The following is a 27,419-nucleotide window of genomic DNA, read 5'->3' on the forward strand; positions in this document are numbered from 1 at the left end:
GCCTCTGCCCCTCCTCCTTGCTCCTCCCAGCCCCGCCCATTTCAGTTGGTGACAGTTGGGCACTCTGCTCTAGCATCTGGCTTTCCAACTCTCCTGTTTGCCTGGCGTTATTTCCCAGGAACAAGGGCCAGTGAAGATGTGGTTCCCCTTTCAAAATTTATAGTAAGACTCGCTTGTCACTAGATACTACCCCTATGTCCCCAACCCTTGAGCTCTCAGCCCAGAAGGAGGCCACACCATCGGTTAGATTTCAGCAACTTCTAAATGCCCCAGTATTAGAAACTGGCAACTAGAGATTACAAAGGGGACATATCCAAGCTATAAATAAGCTGAAAAATATTTAGTATACGTCTATCTAGTTCCTATATACAGATAAGTGTGCATGCTTCAACACACACATACAAGAAAACAAAGTGTATACAACACGTGGACTGCGCACAGCCAGAAGCCACTACATTTCCTCTACTAGACCGATGAAGAACGAAGGCTCTGAGCTATTAAGTCACATGCTAGAAATGACAGGGCCAGCATCTCTACATTGCCCCGAAGGTCTCCAAGCCCAGCCTTTTAAAAAGCAAAATGCTGTTCTCCATCCCCCCGGCAATGCAGGCAGGCAGGCTGCTGTGGTAGTAGTGAATTCTAAAACTCCATAATTACCGGGTTCAACTTGGTCTCCAGAATACCCATGACAGAATTTGTGGAAATGTTCACAACAGCTCTCTACTTCCAGGTTCTGAGATCAGAAACGGAAGTTTCAAAATACCGAAAGTTCGTTTATGTCGAACACACTGGTTAAGCTAAAAGCAGGAAGTTCAAGAAAGCCTGAACTCAGGAGGTTTTTCAGCCCAATTTGGATCCACATCTGCGCTTCTGGATTTTCCACTGAGTCGACCCACCCGCCTTCAGCTGCTCCCTGCTTGATGAGTCTCCACTGTTGTGGTGCTGGGTACCGGGATAAATAAATGTGATCTGACATCAACCCAGCTAGTGGCTAGTTGCAAGGTAGTGAGCCTTACTGGCAAAGGAGAGGAACAATTCAAATATGGAAGTTTCTTTTCAGAGGGCAAAACAAAACAAACAAAAGCACTAAACAATAGGCCATCAGAAGAATGGCCTCTGTTCTTGCCTCCAGGTGCAGGAAATGAATGGGAATCTTGCCACCCCTTCCTTCCCCCCATCCCCCCACAGACCTGGTCTTCCCACTAGGCATATTCTGGCAGTAGAGGGAAAGGGAAGGACATGGTACTCCAGTGGGCTGGGGATGCCAGCTTTTGTGGGCACCTCCGAACATTCTAGAGAGTAATTTCCACAAGTACATGTCCACAGCTTGAGGAACTGTGGAAGCTGAAGGCTTTGCTTGGGCCACACAATCCTTGGGCATATGGTAGGCACTAGAATAGTGATGCTAACCCATACCCATACCTTCAGACTGCCCAGTCACAGCATCTCAACATCCATAGACATGATAGAACGTTCAAAGTACATGTTAGCTGTTGTAGATTTAAGTATTTCTGAGCAGCTGGTCCTATGCTTAATTGAAGCTTTCTCCACTGAAAATACAGTTTTCTGGGATCCCCACTCTAAGAGAACATGCAGGATGGCCCCAAGGCTCCCATGCACACTGCTCTGGAGTCCCCAGCACCCTTTTACACATCTCCATAGGGACATCTTTTGGACAATAAGCAGATGCACCTGAGCTCCTCATGAGCTAGACCTCATTTATTTTTGAAGCTCAATTTCTAATCAGCCACACCCAGTTGAAACCCCTCAGGAGAGGCACCAGACTGTATCCCAGGGTACCCTCTTGGTCAGCTTGAAGAGATGAGGTCCACAAGGGGACGGAACATGCCACATGTAGAGGCCGAATGGCCTGGAGTGAACCATTTAACCTTTCCAATCCCCAGCCTCATCATCAGAAAGCAAACATTGTAACAAGTCTCTCCAAGGCAGGCAATAGAAGGAAAGGGACCCTCCTCAGCTGCCCGGGCAGAGCCCATTGCTCTCAGCCTCACTCTTCTCTTGGGGGTAAACTCTAGTCGTTCTAATCTAAGTGTCCTGGAAGTTTCATACCTGAGCTATAAGAGAGCTTCCTGAACTAGGAAAAGCAAATCCTTGAACTGTGAGGTATACTTTCTGTGGCGGGGGTGGGGTGGTGGTAGGGAGGGGGTGGTGGTGGTGGCAGCAGCTGGTTTTTAGTTAGCAAATACTAAATAAAAGGGGGGCACTGTTGATTTGCTTTCATATCAGAAAATTCTTCTGGACCTTTCTGCTGGCCATGCCCAGGTCTGGGACCAGCTCCTTAGCCATATCACAGGTGTCCATTCCTGACTGGGCTCTTGCCTTTGGGGTATAGTCAGAGCAGGGATGAAGAGGGTAATCTCTTGGGTGGCTAGAAGTGGGAGGAAACAGGACCTTTCATGTGGTATAACTGGGCCTTCTTTGAGGAGCTGTTTGTTTCCCGGAAGCCAAACTCTGGGCAGAGGCAGAAGCCCCACCACTGCTTCCTCCCACCTTGGAAAATTACACAGCGCACCTCTTTGCCTGGCGGACGGACGGCTGCTCATAGGGTGCCTAGCTACCCGACTGGAGCTGTCTGTCCCATCCCTTCAGGATGAAAAACAACAGCGTGTTGGAGCCCACAGAGAGCCCCTGCCCACAGGGAGCACTCACCCTGTCCTCTTTCTCCTCCCCGTCCAGGAAAAAGCACACGCAATGGTAAACAAGTCATTAGATTCAAGATCCTGCCCAATTTAGACGCTTTGTCTCCGTTTTCTCCAGAGTAAACCCATGGTCACACCCACCCCAAACCCAGCTAAGACCAGAAGGAATGCAGGGCCCTGTGGCCAGGCTAACCGCAGCTGACCCGGAGATGCCCAGGGCTGGATATTCTCCTGGTCTGGATGAGGGGAGCTGAGAGGCCGGAGTTTACCATCCTGGCTCAGATGGTGGGTTCAACCCCCACCCTACAGCTTTTAGTCTTGGAATTGCTTCCCCAAACTCTCAAGACTGAAAACGCCACAACCTTTGAAGTCTGGCAAGAAAGCCCAAGATCTGCTTCTCCCTTATTCCTGGGCTTCTGCACAGGCGGGCTTCTAGAAAACAGAGGTTGGAGAAAATGAAAGTCAATGCCAAATCCTAACCAGACAGAAGAGTAACTGCGGCTCCCTACGGCCGCCCACCCCCAGCTCTGGCATGATGGACTGGGGAAGTAATGGGCCCCTCTCCTGCTGTTGAAGATCTGTTTATTTTGCACTCCATAAAGGGAAACCAGGCCCTTTCTGACATTTTGGCTTGGAGGGGGGCGGGGCAAGAAAAGGTCCTGAATTTAAAGTCAAAACCAGATCAACTTCTCCAAGTCTCCTGGAGCTTTTGCTATGACTCCCGAACAGCCTGCATTTTCTATCCTATCAAGTGTGAGCCTCTTTCTAACAGGCTGACTCTCAAGCCCTCAGCACACCATCAGCCCCAGTGACCTCTTCCTACCATGCAAATGCTCCCCAGATGGCACTCGGAACAGCCTGGCGGTCCTTTCCTGCCCCAGTCTACCCCCAACCAACCTTGCCTTTGCTCTCATCCACGGCTTATTACCCAACCCTGCTCTCCTGTGTGGACAGTGGGTTCTTCTAAACAATAAACCAGAGAATGTCCTTTGTCCTGGAAATGTGCCACTTGCCCTCCATGTTATCCTTATCAGCAGACCACAGTGCAGCGAGGGGAGGTCCCAGTGTGCTCAGGACGTACGGGATATCAGCGCAAAATGTTTTCTTCACTTTTGCCTCCTGCCTTGAATTCAAAGCATGACCTTTGCGGGTGGAATTCAATCAGGTCATCTCTCAGATTCCCTAGTGGGAATCCGAGGGAAGTGGCACCCGCCAAGCCTATTGTTTCCACAGCAAGGAGGTAGAGATGCTATTTTCTCACTAGATCATACAGCAGAACGAGGTGGGACGGGGATAGGGGAGGTAAAAAAGACCCCCATGATTGTGTAAGATGCTGTTGATAAAACATAGTCAGGGGCCTGTCACACTTACAACTCCCCCACGCCCAGCAGCTTTTCAGCAAACGGCACAACTCAGCTCTGGCCCTTCACGGTGGATTTCACTACTTTTAGTGCCAATCATTTTCTACTTGGACAGGTATGAATATGTTTTTTTCCTCCCAACTTTAAACACCAGGAGAGCAATACTATTAGGAAAGTGGAGAAGGGATGTGGAAACAGCAGAAGGCCGGAGGGATTGCAAAATTAAACTCCTGTGAATGTTAACACTCATGTATTCCAAGGCTGGGAAATTAATGGTAGACATTTCATCACGGAGCAAGTCCAAGCTCTTATTCTGAGAAGCTCAAACGGTTTCATACATGGTGTGAGCTAAGACGTTGGGACCCGACAGACCCTACCAGCTGCAAACTGTTAGGTCAGTTTCTTCAGTTTTTTTATACCTCAGCTCCTGTCATCAGGAAAGCGGGCATCCCAAAGCAACCCATGCAGCCTTGACGAGAACACAGTGCTAAGAGGCTTCTCAGCACCATACTAACAAACATCAGCACAGTACAGACCAACACCAGCATCATCCCAAACAACACCACCATCCATCACCAGCAGCATGGCTGAGTTTTTCTACCAATGCTGTTTTAAGTAATTCTGAGGTAAAGGGCACAGAAATTCCAGAAAAAAAAAAGCCAACGTCAGTCCTGTGCCTGTGCTTCTTTAGAGTCTTAGATCAGAGAGTTTCCTCTGAAATTCTAACAGACATAGAGATAGCATGCTTCATGCTTGTTAAGAAGGTTTTTTTTTTTTTTTGATCTTGCAAAATACTTTTACTGCCATCTTCATTACGACATCACTTTGAGGTAAAAATATCATTGGTAGAATCTCCATGATCTGCAGTTGAGGAAACCTAAGGCAGGGGAGATCCAGGTCCCGTCAGAGTGTTTCATATCAAAGTCTGCGAGTGAAGTTCGAGACCTCTGGCTGTCCAGGAAAGGCCTGGCTTTACCAGTGGGAAGTTACAGCAAGCTGAAACAAGGCTGGCACCTTCCAAGACAGAAAGAAGTCAGCTTTCAGGAGGCATCCTACCCGTGGGGTATCTGGATGCACTGCATGTTACAGGGGTATGACTGATAGCCTAAACACCCTCTTCATGTACTCAGTGAATGCTAGTCTGATAACACATGCAAGGATAATTGTCTTTTCATATTATTCTTCATTACACTCTACTTGCCTTTATCGAATAAGAAAGTGGCAGAGAGGATGACTTTGCAGCCACACAGATCGTGCCTTCAAGGACCATGGTTAGAATGACTAAGCTCTGACACCTAATTTAGCAAGGCCCTGGAGTGACTTACCATGGAGTGAAACAGACATATCAGCTATCCACTCACTAGTAGAGACTTATCACAAGTCTGTTCTCTTTCATACATTCTCTCACTTATCACTCAGGGTTCAGCCTGAATGTTACTTCCTTAGGGAAGCCTTTGACCTCTGAGACTAGGTTAGGTCCCCATGGCAGACTCTCAAGAGGCACTCCCCAGTTCCCGTTTCACACAGAACTCTTTGGACTGAATACCTGCTTGCTCAGCTACAGCTTCACTTCTGCCGAAGCAGGAGTCGCAGCTATCTGTCTTACTCCTGCACCTTGGTCCCTGGCCCCTGGAACTGTTCAGTCCATCCATGAACAGATGCCATGTGCTGACTGTACAAAGAAAAACTGGAGAAGTCCGAGCCCTCCGAGCTCAGAGCAAGCCTTGCAAAACAGCATTCGGATCCTGAAAACCAGGCAGCCCCTTCACCCCATGCAGCATGCGATCTGAAAGGAACCGAGGGAAAGTATTTTGAGGTGGGAGAAGTTGTGAAGGTTCACAGCTACAGAACTACAGTACATCCTACAGTTAACCAGGATGAGACCGTTGGGCACTGGGCACTCGTGGTGGCCTGTGGGTAGGTGTACATTTTATTCTTCCTGCAGGCTTGTTTTCATATGAATCAGAACCACAATAGTCCGCCACCCTAAAAACTGTTAGGTAGAGTTTAGACCTCAGGTGAACTTGACCTCATTTTCTTGGAAGAGGCTATCCACCTCAGTTTCAAATAACCCAACTCACAAATCCGTGTTAGAGATTCAGTGGTAGATACAGAATTGAATCCCACAATGATATGTACCCAAAGATGTGCAGCAGAAAACCCACCGTATGTCTCATCAGGAGAGAGAATTTACTAATGAAGCCAGATGTTCTCAGGAGAAGGATTTAGTACTTATTCCAATGATTCCATAGCTGTCGTAGGTACAGTATGTCATACACTGATATCCACAGGACAGGGCATGAAGCAATAGATACGTTGCATTATGTTTTGAGAGACTAAGAATCTACACCTTTGGAACTGAGGTATAACAAAGCAATACGAATTAAGAAAGCATACTCCAGAGGGAGATTGGCTTTCCTGGACCATCCAGCTAGTTACTTGCCCAATGAAGTTGCTTTGTTCACATTCATAGCTAAGGAGAAACCATCTCACAAAGAGTTACAGAGATCTGGAAACTAAAGAAACAAACCATCTGTTAAGAGTATGGAGCCCTACGCAATAGGAAATCATATTTTCATGGTGGCAGAAAGCAGAAAGCATTAGAGCTGAAAACAACCTTCAGAAGAATTTGGGTCTGGGCCAGTATTTTCCAAAGAGGAAACCAAAGTCACCGTGTTGGATAGGGGCTACTCTTTGGTCAACTTTATTTTCCCAGCAAGAGGGTATACATCAAAGGCCCATATTGTTCTTCAACAAATCCAGTAGGCATTCAATCATGATTTGTAAATATGCATTTGTTCAATTTTTATTGCCTCCACTAGTAGAGAAGGGGAAAAATAAGTATTATATCCTTAGTGGTCAGCACAGATTTGGTTGTTGAAGCGGGATGTTGCTACGCTAATCTAAAGCTCCCACCCCAGACTAGCATGGTAACCTAGCAACACTGGGCACAGTTACTTTACTTTGGAATTCTCCACAGAGTAATGGAGGTAGTTGGGTGTGGTGGTTCATGACTGTAATAGGAGATGTTAATAAAAGAACAAGGACTTCAAGGTTCACATCATTACATAGTGTGGCTGAGGCCTGTCTGGGCTACAGGAGACTTTGTCTCAGAAAGAAAACCAAGGTGATAAGGAAAGGATGAATGGAAGCCCTGGCCTCCATGCATACAGCAAACCCGCTGCTGACTTGTGAAAAGAATGCATATGAGTTCATCCTTCTGCCTCAGTCAAGACTTTAAGGTGATGGCTTTGACCATATTGTTATTGGTATTAGTTAAAATTAAATTTAATTGGATTAAAAGGTGCTTCCTCAAGTTGAGTTGGTGGCATACATCTGCAATTTCAGCACTGAACACTCCGAGGCAAGACATAGCCAACACTTTAAGGCTATCTTGGGCTCTATGGCAAAAACTACTTCTGTCTCAAAAATGACCCTTCTTTGCACTGGGGGCATCTCACATCTCAACGGCTTGGCTGTGGCCATCATATTGAACAATGACAACAGGACATTTTCTTTTCTCTTTTGCACAAGGTTCATTTGGACATAGTTATGATAAAGACAATTGTCTTAATCTTCCCTAGCCTTGACCTCTGACATAGAGGCACAAAGGCTTAGAAGAACTAATAAAGTTTCTCAAGTCTCTTCTTTCTTAAAAATATGTATGGCTCATGCCTTTAATCCCAGAGCTCAGGAAGTAGGTGGATGTCTGAGTTTGAGGTCAGCCTGGTCTATATAGCAAGTTCAGACCAGCCAGGGCTACAGAGAGAGACTTCATCTCAATTCACCTCCCTCTCATAAGGGGTAAAGGCATCAGCCATGGCTCTAGGTAAATTTCTTAACCATGAATAACTTAAAGAGATGTGTTTGACCTTTCTGTAGCCCAAAAAGTAGTATTGTGCCCTGTTTCTAGTCAACTACTATATGTGCCACCAGTCCCATGAACTTGTGTTTTGAATGCGCCTTTCCCCAGCTGATGGTGATATTTGTAGAAGACAGGGAAACATTCGGAGGTAGACAATGGTTCTAAGGAAGTAGGTTCCTAGGGACAGGTCTTCAAAAGCTAACATCCTATTTCTGCCTATGGAACATTTTCGGTTTCTTAGTCCACTGTGAAGTAAGGAGGAATCACCACACATTTCTAATGACAAGAACTCCCTGAAGCCACGAATACAAAGAATTCTTTGCCCTTACAAGTCTGTTCTCTCAAGTATTGGGCCACTACCACACGGAACTAACAAACATACGCTCTTTACCTAAATAAAACCCAGGAATATAGTTATCTGAAAACACCGGAAAGCATTATGTATTAGTTATTTGAATATTTCTAATTGTCTGCACACAACGTGGGCTATGGTAAAGATTTAGGGTGTTGTGATTGTCCGGAAACTGTCGACAAGCAAGCCTTAAAAAAAACTGTTGATACCAACAAATAGGTGAACTCTGAAAGGCTGCCCTTTGCTTCCATTTTGTGATGTGGTTTTTACAAGTTGTGGGGGGGGCAGTGTTGGGGGGGTATTCACTAATGTCTTTACCTTTGCTCTCAGGCTTCGGGAGAAAATGCAGAATGCTCGTTCAGTGAAGCATATAGATTTGGAGAATAGCTTCGTTCTGTTTTCTTAGAGAAAGATTCAGCAGACCTATATCATTCTATAGTTGTAGTCTCTAATAATTACAGGGCATGCTGTCTGAACAACTCAATCTCCAGCTCCAGGAATTTTTCTGAAGTCTCATTTCAGTTGGTTAGGAATAAAACCAAAGTATGTAGTCCAACCTACCTAGAAAAAGAACTGAAGGAGTTTTTCATCTCAGTCCTAAATACACACACAGCCCTTGAAATGGAAACAGCGAGCTCCATTTTCTGTATCTCCATTCCATTAATCCAGTTCAAAAGAATAGAGGCAAATGTCCTTCTTCACACCAGTTCTATCACATTGGCATATTTGGTTGCTTAGTGCAACCCCAGTGCTGAGGCACAACCACCTTTTCTTCTTCTTCTTCTTCTTCTTCTTCTTCTTCTTCTTCTTCTTCTTCTTCTTCTTCTTCTTCTTCTTCTTCTTCTTCTCCTTCTCCTTCTCCTTCTCCTTCTCCTTCTCCTTCTCCTTCTCCTTCTCCTTCTCCTTCTCCTTCTCCTTCTCCTTCTCCTTCTCCTTCTCCTTCTCCTTCTCCTTCTCCTTCTCCTTCTCCTTCTCCTTCTCCTTCTCCTTCTCCTTCTCCTTCCTCTTCTTCTTCTCCTTCCTCTTCTTCTTCTTCTTCTTCTTCTTCTTCTTCTTCTTCTTCTTCTTCTTCTTCTTCTTCTTCTTCTTCTTCTTCTTCTTCTTCTTCTTCTTCTTCTTCTTCCTCTTCTTCTTCTTTGATTTTTGAGACAGGGTTTCTCTATGTAGCCCTGGCTGTCCTGGAACTCACTCTGGCCTTGAAGTCAGAAATCTACCTGCCTCTGCCTCCCAAGTGCTGGGATTAAAGGTGTGTGCCACCACAGCCTGGCGAGACATATCTCCTTAATATTCCAGAAGGCAGTGAGAGTAAAGAAAGCTCTCCCTGGGCTCATTAGGTGAGGGTCACTGTTTTTTCTGACATTAACCATCCCCAACACCCATCTTCAAGGTGGACTGCTCCTTCTGCTCGATACTTCCTTCACTCTCTGTGCTTAGTGATAGAACCAGAGTTGAAGACAGACAATGACAACCTTGCATGGGACCAAGAGAATCAACTCTGCTGCAGACATTCATCTCTCCAGAAGAGAAAGAAAGGTAAAGCCTGGAGCAGATGGGCCGTCATGTTAGGTTTCCTGTGAATTGACCAACATCTTACCTAAGACATGATAAAAGACCAAAAGAAATTAGGACTGTGGAGGCTCTGAAGAAACAGCCGAAGAGATGCCCCTGGTGAATGAGGTGAGGCACCCAGAAAGTATCTGGCCAGTAACATGGGAATTTCAAAGCTATTCACATGGGAATGTTGTGGAAAGGTCATGGGTTTTATAGCAAGGATACACTGGCTTTATAAAGGCGACATAAACCTGAACACAATGGGTCTAAGTGGTGCAGGTTGGACGGAATATTTCTCTGATGGTCTTTACTCTTTTGTTTGTTTGACATGAATCTCTTTATCAACAGCACAAGCCTGGAATTCCTGAGTCCACAGTCACATCCTGCCATCTCTTTATGCTTTTTACGTAAAATCCCATTGATTGAGTTGGGAGTTTTACAACTAAAACAATAGCCGGATACAAGGGAAGGAAGAGAGGAGTATGGGACATTTGATCTGTGGGGTGCATTGCTAGAAATGAAGCCTGGGTGGGCAAAGAGATACAAATGAGTGGCTAATTGGCTAATGTAACCAACTTCAACCATTTTTGGAAATCTTAGTGCCTGGGGGGGGGGGGGGAAGCACCATTTGTTATCTGTTACATTTAAGCACTGGCCAGGAGGAGAAGAAATAGTAATAATTCGCATGGCCCATTACACTTATAATGTGCTTTTTGTTTGTTTTGTTCTATCAGTCTATCATCTATCTACCTATTTTTCTTTCTTTCTTTCTTTCTTTCTTTCTTTCTTTCTTTCTTTCTTTCTTTCTTTCTTTCTTTCTTTCTTTCTTCCTTCCTTCCTTCCTTCCTTCCTCTCTCTCTCTCTCTCTCTTTCTCTCTCTCTCTCTCTCTCTCTCTCTCTCTCTCTCTCTCTCTCTCTCTCTCTCTCTTGAGACAAGACCTTCCTATGCAGCTCATCCTGGTCTGGAACATAGTTCTCCTGCTTCAGTTTCCCCAGTGCTAGGATTAGTGGTGCATACTGCAATGCCCAGTATACAGTTACAAAATACCTTTTTGTAAGGAAACATATATATTTTTTGTGTTTCTGGTACTTAATAAGGCAAATGGAGACATTATGATAGCAATTATTATCATAATCACTTTTATTTTGCAATTAGAGAAAAGTTAGTATCTGGCCTATGATCACACAGTTGAAAATGAGTGGTATCAAATTAGGTATTCAAATTTAAAACTTACAAATCTCTCTCTCTCTCTCTCTCTCTCTCTCTCTCTCTCTGTGTGTGTGTGTGTGTGTGAGAGAGAGAGAGAGAGAGAGAGAGAGAGAGAGAGAGAGAGAGAGAGAGAGAAAGAGAGAGAGAGAGATTGAGTTCAGGACCCTGTTTTACACAGGATGTCCTCTTATTTGCTCCTCTGTATGACAGGCTACCAGGCCCACAAGCTTGGGGACATTCATGTCTCAGTCTTCCGTATCACTGGGAATGTGGAGGTTACTGAGATACTCCTCCATGCAGCTTTATGTGGAATCTGAGGCTCTGAGTTCAGGCCCTCACACTTGAATGGCAAACACTTTGTCTCCCTGTCTCCACCTTCAGACTTTCACAAAGTCATTTTGCCACCACCATGGTATCTGGCAAAACACTACCAACTTCACAAAGAATTTTCATCACCTTTCTTAGGCAAGAAGTACTCCACATTGCATTGTGTGCACATAAAATTACATTTTCACACTTTAACTGACAGAATAATAATAGTGACTTCCTCACAGTAAAGAGACCTAGGCAGGTTCTCTCTCTCTGAAGAGTTCAACTGGAATTCTGAATCTGAAATGCTGCCTGAATTATCCCCTAAATCTGTGATCCAGTGGTTATTCCGACTACAATTATTAATAAATGCTTTTGTTCAAGAAGCCCAAACATCTCCATAGTCCAGACTGTTAGCAAATCTATGGGGTAAGAAGTACATATGGCTAAGTCTAGATTCTTTTGTGTGGATAGAAAAGATGAGGTTAAGAAAGACAGAATAGGATGTCCAATGCCACCCAGCTAGCCTAAGCAAGAGCAGGAACAGAACTTGGATGACCCAATCTGGGGGTCACTTCAGTTCTTTAGAGGGGTAACACATAGGCTATGGAAAGATCTAGGAGAGTCGGTGAGCTAGTACAGAGGTATATCTAGACAGGCTTGCCATCAAAGTGTCCAATGACCAACAAGGAGGCAGAGAATGGGGCTTATGGTGATAACAGACCCCTAACTCCCTCTGATCAGAAGAAATTAAAAACGCTGTTCATTTCTCAAAACAGCCAGGCTACCTGTTCCCTCTCAGATGAGGACTTCTACCCAAATAAATAATTGTGGGCTCCAGATGAATGGAGCAGGAGACACTCATGTGTCTTACAATACCCCTGTCCCTCTTCCAGAAAATATGAGCCCTGAGCCCCCACCAGATCTTATTGTTGGGAATCCACCTCTGCCCTTATTTTTTCCAGTTCATCTCTGAGATGTTTTCTCTCTCCACACTCCATAAATGCTCTTGTATTGTGCACAGAAGAAGAAGAAGAAGAAAAAAACTCCACTGTTTTCAATTATTTTGTAACAATTAAGCATGCAAATGTGGGAGCAACATTTAATAAACTTCTATGGACATTTAGGAGGAAAGAAAGAATGAACCAACAAAAATCAGAATCATCAAAGGACTCTTACAAAACCAGTATTTTGAGCCTTTAATTGAAAATGAATCAGAAACAGGCGTGTGAAATTTCCCATGAAATACACACAGAGTTTTTAAAAATTTTAGAGGGTGCTCTGGGCAGAGAAGGCTCTGGGTCAAACCCAGTCCACACTGAAAGGAAGAAAAAAATTAATTGCAGTGAACTCAAGCAGGGCCTCACTGCCCATGACGGCTGATCCATAAGACGTTTTGGGGACAAGAGCAGGGAATGCAAGGAGGGATGCCCTAGTGGTTCCCTGACTACCACGATCTACACAGATCTGTGACTCTCCAGAAGGAACAGTTTAGCAAACCCAAACCACAGGGTCCATCCCCAGAGCACTCTGGGAAAATGGTCTGCATGCCCGTTTCCTGCAACAAAGGAGCCAGCTGGCTCATTCTCTTCTGGAAAATGAAGGAAGTGCAGGTGTCCCATAGGCCTTGGACCCTGTAGAACTGTCTTGTGTTCTACTAATGATCCTAGTTGAGTGACACTTTATTATGGGATCTGTGGGTTCTATTATGGAGGAAGACACGGTCATGTCTGAGCAGTTACTTCTTTACAGAGTGTCAGGGCAAAAGGGAATTTTGTAAGAAATTTCTGGTGTCTTTTTTCCAGAATACCGGATAGTGACAGGCCTAGGTACAAAGCTGATGGCAGACCACGGTGTCAGAAAGCTAGTGATACACATTGATGACTCTGTCACTTCCACTTGGCGTCACCAACTTTGGTTACTCGAGAAAGCCAGATGCACACCCGCATCCACGCTTCTCGTTCCAGATAGTATACAGTTGAATTATTTTGTTCTTTGAAGAACACCTCTTTTGACTATTTCATTCTAGAGCTGTTGACCTTAGAGAACTGGACTAAAAGAACATGCTATCTATCACTTAACCGCAATGAATTGCTCTTTTAGCAATGACCATGCCAAAGAGTAGATTCCAATGTTATTATTTTTCTATTCCAAATCAGTGATGATTACAAACAAAAAGCCTCAGTAATATTACTGCTTAGCTCCTCAAGTGGCACGTACAGAATATGTCTCTTCGATTCCTTAGGTGGACGATGACAATGGTCAGGAAAGAGGATGAAGGCTCAAAGTCCTTATGAGTTGAATAAGCCTTGGTGCCTTGGGTCTGAGAAACACATTTACTATGGGAGTGTCTTTTGGGGCACATGGATTCTTCATCAGTGCTAGTGGTATCCTTGCCCACTTCTCTCCTCCTAATTCACTGGATCTTGAAACCTAATCTGTTTTTTTTTTTCTGTCCAATGCCCTCTTACTCTGTAAAAATGTGGAAGAACGGCATATTAAGTTGACTCTGTGTGACAATTGCTTTAAGAGGCATCCTAAACAGTCATACAAACAGTTGCCTTCATTTTCCATTTCTGAACGAAACTAAACTACAGGCAGGATATGTGCAAGTGGGTCCTCAGGATCTCACAGGGGTCTCCTCGCATGCTAACAGAATACTGTGGGAAGAAAATGCAAGGGTGAGCACCTAGCCTTATGTAGAGAGAAGGAAAACCTTCAAATAATGGACCCTTCAGTGCTAAGTTATGTTGGCTCCCAACGATCCTGAGAGCTATGGTTTTCTTTGTTCTACCAAAGGGAAAAGGAAACACATCAGGAAGCTGGGCCGGTCCACAGGAAGTCTCACTTGGGCTGATAAAAGGAACTGATGTGCAGTGGCTTGGGATGCAGTTATAAGTCAATCTGCCTTGAAATTACAAGAAATGCTGTTCAGGAGAAACGGTAGCCTGAAGTCAGCTTTGCTCGGGTCTTTCCTTTACCTGTGGCAGAACACGCCCTCCTTTGTAGTTCTCATAACTGTCCAAATCCTTTCTCTTATTTAAAGTCTATGTGTAGTTCTGTGAGCAGATGAGTGCAAGAGCAGGGAAAGAGGAGCAGGAGTTAAAGGAAGAGGGGACAAAGGCAACAATGAGGGAGGCAGAAGAGGAAGCATTGTCCAGTCACAGCATCCTCTTGTTCTCTATTGAGTTGTAGAACGTATTTTGAATGACCTCTGTAGATCGTGATAGTGAAACAGAGCCTGTCAATTTCCCAGTTTACCTTTTGCCCACCCCTCAGTCCACTTGCTAACAAAGCTACGCTGTCTTTTTCCTGGATACACAGGGAAGCTTAGGTCTTCGTGCTTAATTAATGGTGGAGTATGAACAATTTAATGAATGCGACCAGCACATACTGTGCTCAGGAGTCATGGCAACTAGAAACAGCAAAATCTATGTATTTCTCACAAGCTGGGTTAGAGCTGAGCCTTGTGATGCAGGCAGGAGGACTGCAAATTCTATGCCTGCCTAGGCTAGACATCGAGTTGAGGTTCAACCTGGACAACTTTGCAAGAGCCTGGCTAAAAACATAGAGTAAATTAAAAACAAAACAAAAACAAAAACAAAAATAAAAACCTCACCAACCTTCTTTTGAATATGCTAAGTAGTAAAGCACTTATCTAGAGCTTATGCACAGGGTTCAACTTCCAAGACCAGTAGGCTACAAAAGTGAGGAAGGGTTATACTTTGACTCTCAAACTACATGGAGACATGTGATTTTTAATAGTGACAAGGCTCCGTTAACTTTAGATGTGATAGGATTGGGTCTGGATAATTGCCTCCCCTTTCTTGAAGAAATTACTTAATTGCTTCAAAATGGAACCAAGACATCTATCTTAGGACTGATATAAGGACCAAGGTAAATATATCTTAAGAGCCAGACATCGGTGCCGAAAACAAGATTAATAACTAGGTTTTTAAGTTTTTTCTGAAAACAAGATTAATAACGAGGTTTTTAAGTTTTTTCTTATGACTCTGATCATCCAAGTTTTAATACCCCTTAGATGAATGGTGAATAATGCATCCAGTCTTAGGTAAGGACTAGATGAAAAGAAGTCTTAGTTGGACCACTGGGTCCACACACATGGCCCATGATACTATTTCACACCAAATTGGGGCCTTCTGGGGCAGACCATGTTTGCCCATAGCACTGCACCACTTCCTGTTTTAAGAAGCAGAAAGAAATAAAAAGCCTTCCAGAAAACTCATTAAGAGGCTCAACATTCTTTTTAGACATCAAATAAGTCCTCAAAATATTGTTTTCTTAAGAGTTAAGTGTAAATGAATAAAAACCAGACAAATTCAATTTCCCTTCAATTAAATAGGATTTTTTAAAAGTCCAGGGTAAAGGCTCTTGGAGCCAACTGTGTTTTGGTTTTTAAATGCGACTTGACTTTTAGAAAAGAGCCTAAGACCCTGGTGCACAGTTGGACCCTATTCTTAGATGGTGTCAACACACAGGGATCAACACCACTGCACCATGCATTGCAAGTGGAGACAACTGGGCTTCCAAAAGCTCACAAAGTACCTCCTCAGAGCTCAGCCGATGGCTTGGTCTTAAGAGTCACCCAATAACACAAGATCTTAGAGCAGCCACACTAGATAGAAAGAATGTCAAAGAGTTCAGTCACCCACACTCCAAAATCAGACACAGGAGTACACAACCTGGTCAGAATGAATTTAGGATTAGAAGAGAATGCTGTTACTGTAACTCAGTTTGCACATGAAATGATTAAAGAGCGAAATGTCATGTGAGCAACAGAAATCAGGTGACTTGCCTAGGATCCAACGGTTGAGATAGAGTCTGAGTTAGACTGGTGTGTGACTCCTTGACCACACAGTTTATCAAAATGAGATCTCAAGTCTCAGGGATCCATGCAGTTTGATTAGAATGGTTTCAATAAATCTCTAACAGACCATTTTAATTTTTGCTTCTTTTTAAATTTTGAAAGTAATAGGTAGTAATGTTTAAAGAATAAGATATTCCCTGAATTTATAATATGAAAGGTAGATATCTGCTTTTCCTATTCAGAGGCACCTAGTTTTTACCACGTAATGCATGTACTTCTAGAAATTATTTGGACATAAATAATCACTCACATACATTTGCTTAAATCTCTTCCGTAAATGGACTATGCAGTTTGGAATTTTTTATGTGATAATATTCCACTGAGAACTTTCTACATTAGTGTCTATAGAAATTATTTTATTCCACGTAACATTAGCATGGCAACCTCTTACATATATATTTTCCCCAACTGTTTATCTAGTGCCTTGCTGATGATTAAATTAAACCATTTTTCATCTTTGCCATTATAAAGATGCTACAATTAGTATCTTGCTCATGTCCTTAGTATCTGAATGAATACAGATGAGGACAAGGCAGGCAGTCACCCTTTCTAACATGGCACATTAATGAATCGTTTAACTTTTGTTGTCCTCTTAGGTCACAATGGTAGAATTCTACTCTTTTCATTTGAATCTCTTTATGTGCACATAGGCTTGAGATTCTTAAGTTGATTGTCCATTTGTATTTCTCCTTCCGGTATCTTTGTCCATTTCTCATCGAGTAGTCTTTTTCTTATTGATCTGTAAATGGTCCTTGTACCTGACAGACAGAAAAAGTCTCCAAGCTTTCTTGATTATCTTTTCAGTCGGCTTGTTTCTTTTTGTGGTGCTGGCAGGCAAACCCAGCACCTTGGCCATGCTGCTCTGTCACTGAGCTCCAGGGCAGCACCATCTTATTTACTTCATGTGTTTTGTTTGTCTCCATGTTAATATACAAATTGAAGACCTGGAGGAAGAGAGAAGGTGGAGGAGTTTCCTGGGCTCTGGGCTTCCGAAACTGTGACATAAAGGACCACTGTCACCTAAGATGGAGGGGGCGTGGAGCTCTTGGGGCACTATGCCTAATGTGTCCATAACGTTGGCTTATGCATAAATAGTGCCCCCAAACAGATATTGGAATCATGGATCATCAGAGCACAAAATAATGAAGCTGAGAAACTTCTATTCTCTAGAAATCTGAAAGAAGAGAGAGAGAGAGAGAGAGAGAGAGAGAGAGAGAGAGAGAAAGAGAAAGAAAGAAAGAAAAAGAAAGAAAGAAAGAAAGAAAGAAAGAAAGAAAGAAAGAAAGAAAGAAAGAAAGAAAGAAAGAAAGAAAGAGAAAGAGAGTGGAGACATCTTTTTCTCATTCAAGGATGTGGACCATCTCTGGAACACTGTGTCTATTCAATATGAGTGAATGAATAAATGATTATGAATTAAAGGATAAATGTCTAAATACAAAATGACTTCATAGACATATAAATTCCAATATATTTAGAGGAGGATTCCAACAGAGTCAATATAAATATGGCTTAAAAGCTGAATAATCTACAATATCAAGATTTTTTCATCCTTTAGCTGCATAAATGGTAATATACAATTAGCTGCTTTCAGACTAGATGCCTTTCCACATAAAATCAATGAACGCATGCCTATTCAGTACGAACAAATTCACTTCTGGTCTGTTAGATTCCAGTAGATATGTGAAAGCCACACATGTCTAGAAACGCAGGGTTAAAGCTCCCTTGCCACCTGTAATTCAGGCTTCTTGCATGTGTGCACTGAAATGTGACATAAGTCTTTCATGACCTTGGATGCTAAGCTCTGGCTGAATAAATGGGCCTGCTTTTGGGAAATCATTCCACGGGACTAGAGTCTGTGTCTTCCTGGAGAGTTTGAAACCTCTTGGACTCTGAGATTTTGAACATAAAATAAATGGCAGTGTGTTGTTTTCTAGAGATAGGAAATGCCTTATAGACTTCAGGCGTGAGTAATTTTGAAGCTGCTGTAAAGTTGGTCTGAACTACTGAAAGTGAACTATACCTTCTGTCTCTGATCCAACGGGAACGAGGCACAAAAGTGTATGTGTCTTGGTTTGATCAGATGCAATGTGAGTGCAAGTAATGGAGACAACTGGCCTGACCCACACATGAGAGAATGTCACACTTCTCTGAATTTCCATAGAAATTGGGTTTGAGTCTCAGGGAAACAACCGTCTTCCCTCCTGCATGGTTTCTTACCACCTGCTGACTCATTCTTAAAAAGAGCTGAAGTTGTCACCGAGGACAGACCTCCCAATTACAGACACACCTCACAGTGAGATTGCGCAGAACACTGGGCAAAGAGTCACATGTGAAGGAGCAAATGGAACAATCAACAGTTTAAAACATTTTAAAACATTTTTCATAGTTCTGAGGATCAGATCCAGCCTTGTGCAGACTAGGCGCATGCTTGACCACTAAACTGAATTGACAGCCCTTGGCTCTTGGAAACTGAGTTTTGGCATGTGGCGCAGCCTGACTTTGAAATCACTAAGTGTCCCAGACTGTCCTTGGGCTTGGGATTCTCCTGTCTCTATATTTTAAGTGCTGGGAATGCAGGCATGTGCCTCGCTCTTGTGTAACCACACTTTTATAACAGCAGAAGAAATGGAATTTTCCCTCCCTTGCTTGGTGACTACTTAGTAAGCACTGTCGGGTGGACCTTTCTGTTTTCCCAAACTCATCTCTACTGTCTTGTCCTTACGGCTCACCAGAAGCTTCTAGTAAAGTTTCTAATAAGCCACTGTCATTCCTATTGATTAGGCAGCAAGAAGACAGTGGTAGGACAGTCACTAAGGGATTTGTAGACTACCATAAATTTAAACATTGATTATTTCTGATTATATATTTTATATCTTTTATCACAATATTTAAGCAATTCTATAATCTACTTCTATCTAATCTTTCCGCTCCTTCTCCAATGCATTTCCTTTCCAAATCCTTTGACCTTAGTACCACATATAAGTCTATCCATACCTCAAGTCTCAACTTCCAGGTTCACTTATGTCAGAAAGTAGCATGAAAGGTGTGTGCAGAAGCATCAGGCATCCTGCAATCAGAAAGACTAAGCTTGAAGAACCCAAGTCTGCCACCTATTAGCTGTAATCTTGGGCAAGCAATCTCACCAATGTGAACTTCCACTTCTTTTGTGTGAAATGGAGCTATGGCAGTATAAACTTCCATAGGTCTGCAGCAAGGATGAATGCTAAGGGAACACGGACTAAGAAACTACCCATGTACCTTTTCATTAGCTATTCCTTGGTGCCATTCAGATTTTTCTTTCCTTGTACAGGGCTGTCATGGCACTTGGTAAACCCCATTAGAATAAACAGCTCATCTTCTAGTTGAGAATATAAGCCAGGTCACCAGGTCTGGCTCTCAAGAGCAGTCAGACAGTTGTAGTAATATGTCTGGTCATACAGTCTCCATTTCATACAGAAGACTGTTATTCTAGCCTGCCTCATTTTAAAGATGCTAGGCCCAGGGGTGGCAGCATGGTAAGGGGATGGTGATTCTTTTTGTTACCTCTGGAGAAACAATCTGAGTGTATTACTTTGTAATACAGAGTAGCAGAAATGAAAACAACAGAAAATGAAACAGGGTGTAGCCTTCTGCAGAGAAAAACACCTGCAGAACCTTGAGACAACCAAAAAAAAAAAAAAAAAGTATTATAGACCAGCACGGAGCATCTTCCTGTGGTCCCAGCTCCCAGGAGGTGAAACAGGAGGCTCAGAAGTTTGTGATGTCCTTAAGCACATTGTGAGTTTAAGGCAAGCCAATGAGTCTCAGACTGTTTTTCCCAAACAAGCAAAAGGATGCTGGGGAGATGGCTCAGTGGGCAAAGCGCTTATCATACAAGACTGGGGGCCTGAGTTTGAATGCCCAGAGTCGCATGAAGACAGACAGAAGTGACACAGGCCACTACTCCCAGGGTTTCTGCTGTGAGATAAGAGGTCTAAACAGGACATTCTTCTGAAGATCCTGGGCCAGCTAAACCCTGGCACACAGCAGCTGACAGCAAAGAGACAAGGTGGAAGATGAATACCAATTCCCCAGGTCATCCTGTTAGCTTCATGTGCCTGTCATGCTTACACACACCCACACACACACACACACACACACAAACACACAGAGAGAGAAACAGAGACAGAGACAGAGAGACAGAGACAGAGAGACAGAGACAGAGAGGGACAGAGAGAGACAGACAGAGAGAGACAGACAGAGAGAGAGACAGAGACAGAGAGACAGAGAGACACAGAGAGACACAGAGACAAACACACATACTAGACAAAAGATAGACAGGTTTTTAAATTCAGTCTTCAAAATTTCATGTTATTCACAACAAAAATATTCTATGCCAACATTATACAGCCAATCATCTAGATGAAATAGAACAGAGGATTTCCCATTCTAAGCCAATAAATGTAGATGGCTTAATCTGAAAGCCTATATATCAAGCTTTAGGTTGAATGAGACTTTAGTTTGGGGATATTTTGTGAGGTTTAGGAAGAATAAAGGGAAGTTTATTAAGGGCAAAAACACTTTGCCAAGATTTCTGTCTTTATTTATTTATTTATTTATTTACTTATTTATGTATTCTTTTTTGCTGGGAATTAGACTAATGCTACATTTCTAGAGGGAAAAGGGTTTTATTTCAGCCAAACAATTTTTAAAACCAATGCCAACTTAGTGTTCAACCTCAAACTAAAGAAGACATTGAAATTTTAAATCTTATTTAACAGGGTTGTTACCAAAGACCTTCTTGCTTCACTGTTCAGAAAATAGATCTATTAGGTTTCTCCTAATACATCTGAGAGTGTTTTATTTAAAGAGGCAAAACCTCATTTTTTTTTACACCTGCCCACCATCCATAAAAGGGCCCACTGATTATTTAAGTAATAGAATATTTTGGATAGAATATTTTGGTAATGGAAACTGTTTATGATGCATAGAATCAAAGCAGATTTATTCTGGAAAAGAGTTGTGTTTTCCAAACCTGTCTGAAAATTTTGACTGCCCCTCCTCCCCACCCCACCCCGTGTGTGTGTGTGTGTGTGTGTGTGTGTGTGTGTGTGTGTGTGTACAGCTGTAATTCAAGATAGTGGGGATATATTTGTCACTAAATTGCAGAAGGTGCCAGATATTTCATGGTTTCTTTTTTAAAGCTCTCTTTCTGCAGTATTCTATGATTTTACATGATGTGACATGTGACATCTTCAGGTTAGAGTAAGAGCACTATTCTATCTCCTAGGTCCCCTGAATTCTCATGTTTTTTCTTCTGTGATCATGAACTTTGTATTCAGCATGCCGGACCTTGATTTTCCCATAGGTGAGAGCTAATAAAATAGTTTCTACAGCTTTAGAAACTGCACGCCTATGAATGTGAATAGTATGAAGAGAAAGCTTTTAAGTGGCAACAGTTCACTTGGAAGTCACTTCAGAGAGCAATTGTGTGGTCATAGGGACAGACAAAGTGACCATCTAGTTTGCCTGGTGTCCTTGTGAATTTAGGTGACATCCCCTCCTGGGAGACAGACGCCAAGGCTACCCCTATTCTTCTTCTCTCTTGACTGCTTTCTCTCAGAGTTCCTTCCCAATTTCTCTGCCCAGAGATAGTAGCAGCCTACCCTCTATCTGGCATATTGCTCCTCTCTGGTTCACAGAGGGTGCTTCTCTCTCTCCTCTACCATCCTTTAGTGCTTGTTTAGAAATGCTCTCTCTACTCAAGCCCCTTGCACTTTATTAGCAGTGCCCTCCCTACCTGGTCCAGTGTCATGGGTGAGCACTAATCACATTCTTCTCTATGCACATCCATCACTAGATGGCTTTCAACTGCTGATTAACCCACATACACAAAACAGAGCCTTAGAACATGAGAGGTACACCACAAATACATACCAAAGCCATGCAATATGCAGAATGCTAAACGCAGACCTATGTCCTGTTAATTGTGAGCACCAGATCTTCATCAGTACTAAGGCAAGAATGTACTAAGTTCAATGAGTGTGCATCCACCTAAAGCAGCAGATCTTATCTCACCCTCTCTTCGGCTTATCTAAAGAAGCTGCTTTAGGCCTACTTTACAGATGAGAAAACTGAGACCCAGGAGTTAAGAGCCTTGCCTTGACACACACAGTAAGTGGTACAAATGAAGATGACGCTAGCTAGGTTTTCTCCCAGGCCTTCCTCTCTTTCCGTATTCCCCAGGTTCACGCACACAGGCTCTAACTCTTCTCTGGTTGATTTCCAATCTTTGATGGTGCACTTTACCTTCGTAGTTCTACAGATGGCATCAATCTGATCAAAGAAAACCTGCCTAGAATTCAGATGCAGTTTGAAACCAGGTCATTTCTTCAAGCAGCAAGCAGTATCACGTGCCTTCCAACACTGATAATATCGCTGTGGCGAGCAGGGGTGGGGTAGGGTGTTGTTTAATATGTCAGGTTAACTTGTCTATAGCTAAAGAAGAGCAAACAAACCGAGGCTTTCCATATGAGTTCTCCCATCAGACATTCTTGGAAAAGCAGGGGACCTAACTTGGAAAGGCAGCATGACTGGACATTTACAACCCCCAAAGATTCTGTGAATGCTAAACAAAACAGGAGGCTACTGTAAAGAAAGCCAGAGTTCCCTGGCATCCTGAACCATGTACACCCTGGGCATCAAGACCCACAGGTATTTTCAGATTTTGAGATTGAGGAAGATGAAGGCAGGTGCATAAGATCACATCACAGAATCACTCAGTGCTGATTGTTCCAGGCTGTTCAAACTGGTGAGCTAAATGCTCTAGGTTTGTATCTACAGATTACATTTGATTGACAGTGTCCTCTGACCTTTGTCCATGTAGGGCAGGATAGTGGTTTAGTATACAAGTAACTGGGACACCAGTGTAAAGTAGTCCCATGGGATTTTTATGAAGATTATGAAGGTCAAAGATGTCCTATAGCTGTAAATTCATATAGTAAGATCACAAGTTGGTTGACATTCCTTCCAATTCAGTGCCTTTCAGTATCTACACCAAGCATGGCATTGAAGTGGGGTCTAGGATCCCCCAAATCAGAAAGTCACATATAAACAAGAACCTATGGCTTCTACATAGCTAAAAGGCTAAAGGATACACTAAAGACTCGATCTTCCAGAACCTTTGGTATTCAGAAGATGGCTTGAAAAGCGATTGATCTATAGGTAGCCTTGGAGTTAAGTCTCCCAGGTGAGAAACAAGGTGTTCCTTGGGAGGTCTGGGGGGGGGGGCGCTCATAAGCTCCTGTTAGTTATTCACCCTAAAAGAGCCCTGACCCCCATCTTTGGTATGGAGTGGCAGCCTCCTGGTCTAAGGTTGCCCTTGAGGCCTGTCATGCCCATCCCATTGTGCACAATGTGGGGTTAACACATCCTGGGTACACAGACCACAGCTTCCTCCAGGGCTCAGGGCCTGTGCTTAGAGGTCTGAACACTCTGCAGATATTGCTTCACTTCTTCTCAGAGTGTCCACATTAAGCCTCTGGAGCCACATTACCACCCTTCTGGACCTCGGGGAGTTTGGGGGGGATGAGTAGAAAGTGTTCTGAATGGGGGTGTGAAGATTTTCGAAGGACCATCTGGTTACTGAACCTGGGTCAATGTAGGCACTTGCAGGAACATACCAACAGGAAAGCAGAGAAGCAGGGCCCAGTGACCTCCCTCCACTGTCAGGTCTCTAGAGCACACCCCTCAGAAACACTCTCAAGTCAGGTTTGAAAAACCTGTGGCTAGGTGGTTGTGTTAAAACCCCATTACAATCGGCTATCTCATCTGTCTTTGAGTTCCTTCAGTTGGTGCCTTTTACCTAAGTCAGCATGTTTCAGAGAAGGAGGGAGGGAGAGAGAAGGAGGGAGGGAGAGAGAGAGAGAGAGAGAGAGAGAGAGAGACTCTTAGAAAATAAAAACACTCTGACCCCACCCAGAAGATAAAAATCTGTTGAATTCTCTAAAGCCAACAACACCTTCACCTCCTCTTCATCAAGCCATGAGAAGGAAGTGGATTCCTCTGGGTTCTGGAGAATGGCGGCTCTGCCAGTCCCCACCTCACCAGCCTGATAGTTTTTCCAGAGCAATTCCTGCTTGATATGCAGCCTTGAAGCTAACGTCTGCTCTCATTCATTCTCCTAAATCCTCTTAGGCTAGTCACGTTAGGGGGTGTCCCTCGTCTCTGCTCCTGGCCCTACTTCCCCCTTTCGGAGGGAGCACTTGGCCTTTCTGAAGCGTGACAGGGAACCCAGACTCACAGGTCTGCTGGGCTGCACTTTGCAACCTAGACCCAAGCTGGGCCGGCGCGGGTGGCGGGTGGGGGTGGGGGTGCAATCGGCAAGCCCCAGGCCATAGACTCAGAACCAGCCACCGCAGGGGGACGGCTGTCGAAGGAGTTTAATTCTTACTGAGAGGACAGCTCCTGGATCCCTTGCTCTAAAGCAGGCGCACGCACAGTGTGCGGGATCTGAGGCACAGAGAAGTCGGAGAGCAAGGAGATTCCTAACCCGAGGAACAGCGAGGCGGGCCCGTTAGCTCCGGGCAGCCAGCGTCCGCAAATGCCGGGCAGCAGCAGTGAGAAGGGGGGAAGAGAAACCGGTCTGGCTGACATGTAAACAGGGGCTTCCATCTGGACCCGCCGGCTCAGCCGGATCCTCAGACACCCTCCCTTGCACTCCTTGCCCTCCCGTAACTACTCCTCCAACTCGCTCGGGGGGTCGGGGGACCCCAGCCAGAGGCGAACGCTGCTCCTGCCCCCGCAGATCTCGGCCTCTAGCTTGAGGAAGCTGGCCTCCAGACTAGTGCCTGGCGCCGGGGCCAGGTCGTCTGGGTGCCGGGTGGGAACCGACCCGGCGATCTCCCGCCGGAGACTCTGCTCCGCGCCCCGGGTCCCCAGGTTTCAGCTGCCGGGTTTCACAGCCCCTTCGGGCGGCGCAGTGGGAGACTGCGGGATCCCTCTGTGGCGCAAGGAGTGAGGGGTAGATCGCCCTGGGCGGGAAGGCTGGCCGGCCTCCTCGGAATGGGGGACTCGCCACCCGGAGGAGACGGCGCGAAGCCGGGGCGCGGAAGGAAGGGAGAGCGGCCACGTCTTCCGGGACCCCGGCGCCCAGCCCTCCCGCCGTCCCGGTCGGCCCTCTCCCTGATCCCACTGCCCCGCCGCTTACCTTAATAGTCCCGTCCATTTGGCCAAGTCTGCAGCCGAGCCCCCCAATATTCCACACATTGACCCGGTTACAGCCTGACCTCGTAGCCCCTTCAGATTAGCCCGGCGCGGCCTCTTTGGCGCCCTGGGCCCTCTCTGAGTGCCCCCTGCGAGCGCCCTGCCCTCGCTCCCCTGTGCACGTTTGTTGTTGTAGCGGATCGAAAAAGAGACAGTTAACCGGATGAAACTTTTTTTCAGCTAATTTTGGGAAGTGACTTCACTTTGCGATCGGGGAGGAAGTCCTATCTCTCTCTCTCTCTCTCTCTCTCTCTCTCTCTCTCTCTCTCTCTCTCTCTCTCTCTCATCTCGCCCTCTCCTCTCTCTGCTCTCTCTTGTCTTCCCTCCCCCACACCCCCTCTTCCTCTCCTCGCCCTGCTTTTCGCATCACTCGCTATATAAATATACGCGGGATGCCCAGATACATTCATGCACTGCGCACACAGGATACTTGCTCCTGGGAGATAAGAGCTGGCCAGGAACAATGACGGGGTCCACGCCCAGTATCCGCTCCCTGATTCCTGAAGTCTGCAACTCCCCCATCACCTTCCCCCCAAATCCAAAGCCAAACGCCTCTGGCCTCTTTCCTTTCCCTTGGGCCTTTGGCCGAAGGTGGCCCTCCTGACTCATTCACTTTCCGTTTCTTCCCACAGATACATTCATTAATGCTTTTTCCAGCCGGAGTCAAACTTTTTTTGGGGATGGGAGGAAGACGGCGGGAGAGTTTGCTAGAACAGGGGATAACCTGGCTATGCTGACCGCCAGGGGAGATTCGGATTCAGATCAAGGCAAACCTACTATTTTTAAAAAGGGAGAAAGGAAGGAAGGAAGGAAGGAAGGAAGGAAGGAAGGAAGGAAGGAAGGAAGGAAGGAAGGAAGGAAGAAAGAAAGAAAGAAAGAAAGAAAGAAAGAAAGAAAGAAAGAAAGAAAGAAAGAAAGAAAGAAAGAAAGAAAGAGAAAGACCCGAAGAGACTTTTTGCATCTAAGCATCTAAGCGCTGGTCTCCGGAGAGGCTCAAAGCGAATTCTGGGTCCGGCGGACCTGACCTGTCAAGGGTGTGACTCAATACCTCAAGCATTGTTAGCAGAGAGATGCCCATGCTTTGGCGCGCCTCGACTCCGGGCTCCGACAGCCCGCTAAGGAGGTAGACCAGCCACAACCTAGGCTTCTTGAGTTAAATTCTCTCACCTATCCGGACCCGACGGCCCAAGTCCTTCAATACCATCGCAGCCCCCAAGGAACTGACATCAGGGCGAGCTTGCCCTCCACACTACGCAGCAGGACCCAGGAGCGCGGCGAGCCGCGGCTCAGCAGAGACCCCACCTTGGATGAGAACGGGCAGTCTAAGGGTCCAAGCTAGGGACTGTCATTCCCACCCAGTGGCGTGGCCCGCTTTACCGGCTCGGTTCTTTCTGCTATCCCCCGCCTCCCCTGCTGGACCCAGGAGCTCTCTTGTTAAGGCTTCTCTGGGGTATCGGCGCTGGCGGCCTGACTCCCATCACCCAGACTTCGAAAACAGGTTACCTTTTTCCACGCTCTTCGGACCACGCTGTGGACTTTCTCACTATTATTTAAGAGTCCTCCCGGGAAAAGAGGGGGAAAAATCCAGAGCAGATCCGAATAAATTGGAAAGAAAAAAAATCAAAAGGGTGTCCACGGCGGCAAGAAGGTGACTTATTAATTCTTTATTTCTTCAGGAGCAATTGCGCTCGCTCGCTCGCCTCCCTCCCTCCCCCCTTCCCCCTCTCCAAATTAGTCTCATCAATTCAGCTCCAATTTGGGGTTCGAATACAGACACGGGTCTGAACGTGACCAGACCTGGAGTGGCGGTGCAGCCTGCCAGCAATTGAGACTCGGTTTACTGTGGGGGGTGGGGTGGGGGCCGGGCCCACTCCCCCTCCTCCTGTCTGCTTCTCAATCCAGGGGTCTGCTCCGGGGCTCCCCTGGGACCGCCACATCTGGTTACCGCTAGCGGGGTCAGTCCCCCCCTTTGCCTGGGGC

At 45.1% G+C, this 27,419-nt stretch overlaps 1 protein-coding gene across 3 annotated transcripts in view; it reads right to left on the bottom strand.

Moving 5' to 3' along the window:
- Fli1 (Fli-1 proto-oncogene, ETS transcription factor) overlaps positions 1 to 27,026 on the bottom strand; it is a 121,380-nt gene extending 94,354 nt beyond the window's left edge. Inside the window, exon 1 of one of the 3 annotated variants that reach the window (XM_029482123.2) lies at positions 26,943 to 27,026. Coding sequence is in view for 1 of the 3 variants with exons in the window: in XM_021172154.3 (XP_021027813.1) it covers positions 25,384 to 25,401 (18 nt within the window). In the remaining 2 variants the exon portion in view is untranslated. Of the gene's footprint in view, positions 1 to 8,556; positions 8,622 to 25,383; positions 25,757 to 26,942 lie in introns of those variants that run through there. The other 2 variants (XM_021172154.3, XM_029482124.2) reach the window with 2 other exon arrangements.
- Between the last annotated feature and the right edge of the window lie 393 nt (positions 27,027 to 27,419).

This window comes from Mus caroli, unplaced genomic scaffold, assembly GCF_978045245.1.
Source record: "Mus caroli unplaced genomic scaffold, Mus_caroli_1 scaffold_11, whole genome shotgun sequence".
In the NCBI taxonomy this organism is placed as follows: domain Eukaryota; kingdom Metazoa; phylum Chordata; class Mammalia; order Rodentia; family Muridae; genus Mus; species Mus caroli.